Here is a 7,047-nt window from a genome sequence, read left to right as displayed (position 1 = left end):
TCGAGCAAGAGGTCTAGTGGTAAGACACTCTCATTTCCTACTAAGAAATCAAATAGCCAACATGAACGCTTCACTTCATTGGTAGGATATTTGGGTAGAGCGAAAAGCTCCAAACGATGTAACCAGAAGTCTTCCTCCCTGATGCTAACTAGCGTGGGGAGTGTAGATGACCAAAAGTCGAAGTGTAAAAGCTACAATAAATTTCACTTCGGAGAGTGTCGAATGAAGAGCGATGCGTTCTATAGATGTGGTCGTGACACCCCTAATATGACCCTAGTCGGAAAGTGGTTTCGGGACCACAAAACCGAGTCACAAAAATAATTAGATGTTATATTCTGTGCTTATTGTATGTGGAATTTGTATGTGTGAATATTTCGTGCCTTGATTTTATCAATCAGGTGCTAATTTATAAGAAAGGACCCATGTGATAGGACTTGAAAATATGATAGGTGAAATTTAAAATGGCCAAATAATGCATGAGTTATTGACATGAGGGACTTGCATGTCAAATGGACCACTTTTAATTTAGTGGCCGGCCATAATGATGGTTGATAGATATTATATGCATTTTATTTTAGCATGACAATAGTTAATGGCTTTATAGTATGGAAGAAAGAATAATTAAAAGAATGGGAGAGTGATAGAAACAAGGTGTGTCATCCTTCTTCTCCCCCATCTTGCCGTACCTAGAAGAAAAAAAAAAGAGGCTTCATCCTCTTTGTTCCTCTTGACCGAAAAAGGAAAGAAAGAAGAAAGTTTGGTTGCCTTGATTTTTGGCTTAGAAGATGGCTAGAATGAGGTATGTATTGAATGATTCTTGAAAATCTATGCATGTTTGAGATGATTAGTTCAAACTCTACTCATCCCATAGATTAAACTTAGAATTTTGAGGTTTGAGATTCGGTCAATAAGCTTGAAACTCATAGTAGTTTGTTTTGGTAAGCTTGGTATACGGATGATAGATGTGTTTTGGTTTTGGTTTGATAATGATGTTAATGATGGTGAGTTTCGGTCATGCATTAACTGAAATTGTAAGTATGATTTATGGTATAATTTGTGTGATGGAATGGTCTTGAGAGTTGGCTTGATTAAATGGGTAAAATGCTAAATGTTTTAAAGATGATGTAATGGTTATTTGGTTTATGTGAAGTAAATATAGATGATGGTTATAAGCTGTTTTATGATTTGATAATGGTGATTAAATCTTGTAGTTAAGTGTTTAGATATATATGTATATTAATAGTGAATTTAGTTGTACTTGCTATGTGAGAAATGTGCAATGCTATAGGTATTTGATTATTAGATATGGTTATTTTAAGTTGATTTGTGATGGTATGATTGCATTGATGAAATGGTGGGAAGAATTAGCACTGCAGCAAAATTGACTTTTAGCGGCGTTTTTTAAGGTCTTTAGCGGTGCTTTTACAAGCGCCGCAAAAAACGCCTCTATAGATGGCGCCACTAAAGTTTGCGGCGTTTATTTGAAAAACGCCGTTAAAGATCAATATCTATAGCGGCGCTTTTCCTACAAACGCCGCTAAAGATCATGACCTTTAGCGGCGCTTTTCCTACAAACGCCGCTAAAGATCATGACCTTTAGCGACGTTTTTTCTACAAACGCCGCTAAAGATCACGACCTTTAGCGGCGCTTTTCTCAAAAACGCCGCTAAAAGTCATGAAATTCAAAAAAAAATATTACAAAATATTATAATAATCATGAAAAATATAAAAATTTAAAATTCATTATCAAATTAAATTTTCTATTAAAATTTTAACTTTAAAACTAAATACAAAATTAATGAATTTAAATTTAAAATTTAAAATAATAAATTAATAACACAATTAAAATCCAAAAGTTAGAACTCAAGTTATCTTAAATATTAAAATAAAAATAAAAATTTAGAATCAAAACTAAAATAAATAATAAAAATTAGATTAAATATAAAGATATCAATAAAATAAGACATTATAATGAAGTTCTTTAAATGAAATAAGGACTTAATTCCCATGTGAAATATCAACATTGATTACTTAAATTGATTAACTAAGTCAAAATTGCAATTTGTGTTTTCTTCTTTCAACTCAAATAAAAATAAAATGTTGAAACAAAACAATTAAATAAAAATTAGAATAATTAGTTGACAGGAGATTATTATTAAGTATATGCAAATATGCAAGTAGACGATTACAAAATAGGGTGTAGAAGGACAACAACAAAATTAACATAGTTACTCACAAGATCTTCTCACTGTTGAACCAAGGTCGTACCTTCAAAGAAGAATATGCTGCAACAAGGAAGTACTTTAGGTTTAGTTTTTAGGGACATGAGAAAGAAGATCAATTGGTTTGCGAATGAGAAAACAAAATATTCAGACTGCTTGAATACATTAGCAATGCTCCAAGCCTCGAGGTATTTTACAATAAAGCTGTACATCCTAGAAAGATCCTTCACCTACAGTGTAAAGAAGGCCAAGTTAATATCTAACGATACATTTGCTGGAGCTAATAGCAAGAAGAGTAAGCATTGCTAGAAAAGGAAAAGATTGAACAATACCTTGTCATCTCTAAGCAAGGCCACAGATCCCTAATGCTCCTTTTCAAGTAGCCGATTTGCATATGTGACCAACAACTCATGTTGCACTTTCTAGATAAAGAACAAACAAGAATCAATAGAATGCTCTAGGAATTATAGAACTATCTTTATAAGAACTTATTGTTAATTCTTATCACATAATTCCATGTCAATTCATATGTCAAAAACATGCAATCTCAATGCCTAGGTAGCTAGAAGGAAACATATAAAACAACAACCAGATCTTTCCACTCAAAGAGAATTCACGTAGCTTCTATTGTTACATCTAAGTGACTACTTTCATTCATTAAACACTATTCATCTGAGTGACTGTCTTTGAGCAACGAATTAACGAAATTCACTAAGAAAAAGAAAATCACCATCAAGCCAAAATTAAGCTCACAGAAAAAAGGCTCTTCATTAACCTATTCCAGCCATTTCACTCACCTCTAACAATTTTGTCTCACTGCTTGAATGCAGGTAATTAGACACTCTCTCCCTTTCCTTTCTCAAGCATTCTTTAGACGCAATTAACATTAAAGTAAATAAAACAATTAGAACCATCTCAATTAATCGAGTAAAAACTTAAAACCTATAAAATTAAATTAAATTTTCTATCAAAACTTTAGCTTTAAAACTAAATATAAAATTGATGAATTTAAATTTAGAATTTAAATATTATGTTTAAATAAATGGGCAATCTACCAAAGAATGAGAGAGATAATACAATTTAATAGGGTTTGTTTGCCTCAAAACTTGGTTTTCGATTCAATGTCCAAATCTTTTCTTCAAGACGCCAACAAAGAAACGATTTTAACTAGGAAAAATACAAAAGAGTGGAAGAAATGAATAAACACAGCTTCACAATATGCATGCAAAAAACGCTATCCCAGATTTTGGTAGTTTATTGAAAGAATTTATATTAATCTTTTCTCGATGAAGGGCACAAACAAACACTGCATAATAGTCTTCAATTGAATTATTTTGATTCGCATCCAAAGCTTGTTTCAACCTTTCTTCACTTATTTTGTATACTAGTAAACAAATAATAATTAAAATAAAATAATGTTATCAAGACCAACCAATTCGATGGGAACAACTCCGCTTTTCCCTCTTCACCGATTTTGTGCATTTGGCCAATTCAATCAGGATGTAATTGGTATCCTCAATTTATTAGTGATGAATATGATACGAATCTGTTTGGTCGGTTTGATAAGATTACAAAAGAAATCATTATATAATTTTTTTAAAAAATCATAATATTTGTAATCTATACTATTAATATTTTTTATTTTTAAATATATTTTTATATAAAATCTCATAAATAATAGAAAAATATCACATTAACTCTTATATATTTTAGAAAATTATAAATTAATACATGCTCAAAATAAATTTTGCTCCCAAAATAATAAAATTTTAATATAATCTTTTAAAAATTATAAAATATAAGCTATCATAAATATAAAATTACATTTTATCTCTCACAAAATACGCAACTCAAAAGTTTACTCCAAAATTAATTTTGACCTTGATAAATGATGTCGGTGTCTCATTATTTGTATCTTTTGTATAATTAATAATTTTGTTTAATTAAAATAACAAGACAAAAATCATACAAAAATCAGGGCCCTCTCTCCATAACATGACACATCAAATAAAAAACACTATGTTTTGATAGAAACCAAGAACAAACACAGAATAATAATAATACATGCTTACCCTCATCCGTTTCTCCAGTTGTAATCTCCATGTCAGTTTCTCAACTTGGTTTTCCAGTTTGTTCTTTGCAACTTGCAGAGCTCCCGTCTCTCTAACAGCCTGTAAACAAAATAATAACAGAAAATCTAAGGGATGCATTCATAAAACAAAATATTATCATACTTAAAGGTTTTAGAAGTACTACATTGTTTCAGAAAACAAGGTCTGCATATAGAGAAAAATAAGTAACCCCCCAACCCACACACACAAAAAAATATTTATGTAAAAGATTTAGTAAATTTTAGATAAGATTTCGCCAGAGCATGGATATCTTGAATAGGCTTTAACTTGTACCCAAAATAAAACTCAAAACTCAAATTTGAAGAACCTCCCCAAAAATATCTTAGCAAAGCTGCAACTTCTTAATGCTTTGATTTCAAATTTAAGCAGAGAAGAGGGCCACAGAAGACAAGTATGCCAGCTGCCAACCATTTTCAAGGTTCTAAAATATAGAAGACAACAAATTTCTATAAAAAGTTCAGCAGGACGAGCAAGACATACCATATTAAGCTTCCGCAGTTCTTTACGAGCTACTCTTCCTCTCCATGCACATTGTGTTGCAATTGCTGCTTTCTTCAACTTCAGATAATGCAAAATTATACTTTGCCCCCCCCTTTTTCACTTTTGGCCCTTAAAACAATTTCCTGGCTTCACCCAGGAAACAATGTTGCAAGATAATAGCAACAAGTCAACAAAAACATCACAACATCACTTTTGATTCCTTATGCTTTTAAGAAGAAATTTGTTAATTTTTAAAGTCATTTCTGGTGATGGTTCAAATTGTTATACTCTGTTTCAACCATGTCTTCATTCTCTATCTCTGTGTATTTGTGCTTGGCTTAAAATATTTTCCTCAAATGGGGTCTAAATAAAAGGGCCTCTGTCAAATTAAAGCTTTAAGATTGGATTGTATCAATGGAAATTTTAAGCTATTATTATTCTTTGGCTTTCACAGGCGCTGAAAGTAAACATTTCCTTTGATTGAAACTAAAGAAAACCGCAACGAAAATGGTAACTTCCAACGAAATGTAGATATTGCATCATAAAGAGGAGGTCAATCGATGAGCATGGTCCATCCCACTTGTCCTCGATCGACCAGTTTGAATCCTCGTTAGTGTTGCATGCAATTTACGAGCCAGTGTTTCGCTCCCAGCTTGTATTCGATCCTACATTAATATGATCGATAAGAAAAACTGATATGGAAGTAGCAACTAAAACGATAATCGTAATCTCCAACCCCGCATCGACATGAAATTGTATTTAATTGAAACATTTGCACCAATCATCCTTTTGACAGATTTGAGCAAATAAAGGAATTCTAAGATATTATTATCCTTACCTTTTGCCTTGGTAGGTTATACTTGCAACAGACTTCACAACCATAGTTGTTCCTGTGCAGAAGACTTCTTCAGCATCAAACACCTCCTTGATCGGAATAGCTCGTTCCTCAGCCTGACAACACTACTTAGCATATTCAAAATTCATACTTCAAAATAAATTAAATAAATTATAGATTAATCCTAAACAAAATTCAAGCCTCAAACACCTTCCCTAATTTACCATCTTTCAATAGCATTATTTTTTACTCTTCGAATAAGAAACATCTCAAATTTAAGGTTTTAGCTACGAGGTATCTAAAAATTAGGGCTTTTGCAAAAAATCACATGAAATCGATATCAGAACACATTTAAATCTGTCAAAAACAACTATTTTTAAAACAGGTCAAAGAATTGAAATAAAAAACATATTCTCTGCTAGCGGTGTCGACCACTTGACAAACAGTGAGAGCAATCATCGAAGTTTTTTCGGTACCAGATTGGGCTTGAGCAATCACATCGCGGCCATTGATTATTGGCATAACGGCTCTCTGTTGAATAGCCGACGGCTTTTCAAAGCCGTAATTGTAGATTCCACAGAAGAGATCGTCTTTTAATCCCATCTGATCGAAACTCAATATCGACATGGTTATTTCAGCTCCTTTCACTTGTTTTTCTTCCACTAGCTCCAAAGCTGCCCATGCTTTGTAAGATTCGATCTCGAAAAGCTTCATTAGGTCTTCCATGGCGGATGGATCGAAATTCTTGTTGCCTTGTAAAGCTTGATCTGAGAGGAAAGTGAGTTGAGAGAGGAGAGCTTCCATGGCTGTTTGATGAATTCAAATGCAGATCTACCTGGTAAAATTGGAAAGTAGCAAAAGCGGTAGAGAGAAACACCTAAAGGGTTTTGAGGATACCGATTTTACGGGGGAAATTCGACGTTTCAGGGGAAATTTGTGGATAAAAGGGCGCCACTTTTTTTATTGCATTTTTTTGTGGCGTTTTTATAAAAAAACGCCGCTATTGTATATATTTTGCAGCGTTTTTCATGAAAACGCCACTAATCTCTATTTTATATTTTATTTTTATTTTATATTTCATTTTTATTTGTTATCAATATTGTTATTTATTTATCAATGTTTTTTAAATCTAATATTTAAATATATCAAATAGTTTAGATTAAATATTTTTAAAATAAAAGTATTAATTGGTTGTATAAAATTTTATCATTTAACAAATATCAAGTAAACCTTAAATCCTAAATCATTTAATATATATATAAAGTTTATCTATTATCTCTTAAATAATTTAAGCTATAATCATAATTTTAATATATTAAAATTAAAATTATCTCTTTACAATCATATAAGAAATTATTTAATATATAAATTAAAAACA

General features: G+C 31.6%; 1 protein-coding gene across 1 annotated transcript; it reads right to left on the bottom strand.

Moving 5' to 3' along the window:
- Positions 1–2,584: 2,584 nt before the first annotated feature.
- Positions 2,585–6,473, bottom strand: LOC128285434 (ATP-dependent RNA helicase eIF4A-like). Its single transcript, XM_053022928.1, has 6 exons — positions 6,078–6,473; positions 5,673–5,785; positions 5,466–5,499; positions 4,835–4,912; positions 4,295–4,393; positions 2,585–2,644 (listed from the first exon to the last, which is right to left on the bottom strand). The coding sequence occupies exons 1-6, from the start codon at positions 6,471–6,473 to the stop codon at positions 2,585–2,587; spliced, it is 780 nt and encodes a 259-aa protein (XP_052878888.1).
- Positions 6,474–7,047: the final 574 nt, after the last annotated feature.

The sequence above is a fragment of the Gossypium arboreum genome, chromosome 12 (genome assembly GCF_025698485.1).
Source record: "Gossypium arboreum isolate Shixiya-1 chromosome 12, ASM2569848v2, whole genome shotgun sequence".
NCBI lineage: Eukaryota > Viridiplantae > Streptophyta > Magnoliopsida > Malvales > Malvaceae > Gossypium > Gossypium arboreum.
Note: the sequence above shows the minus strand (reverse complement) of the source record. Positions and strands in the feature narration are given on the sequence as shown.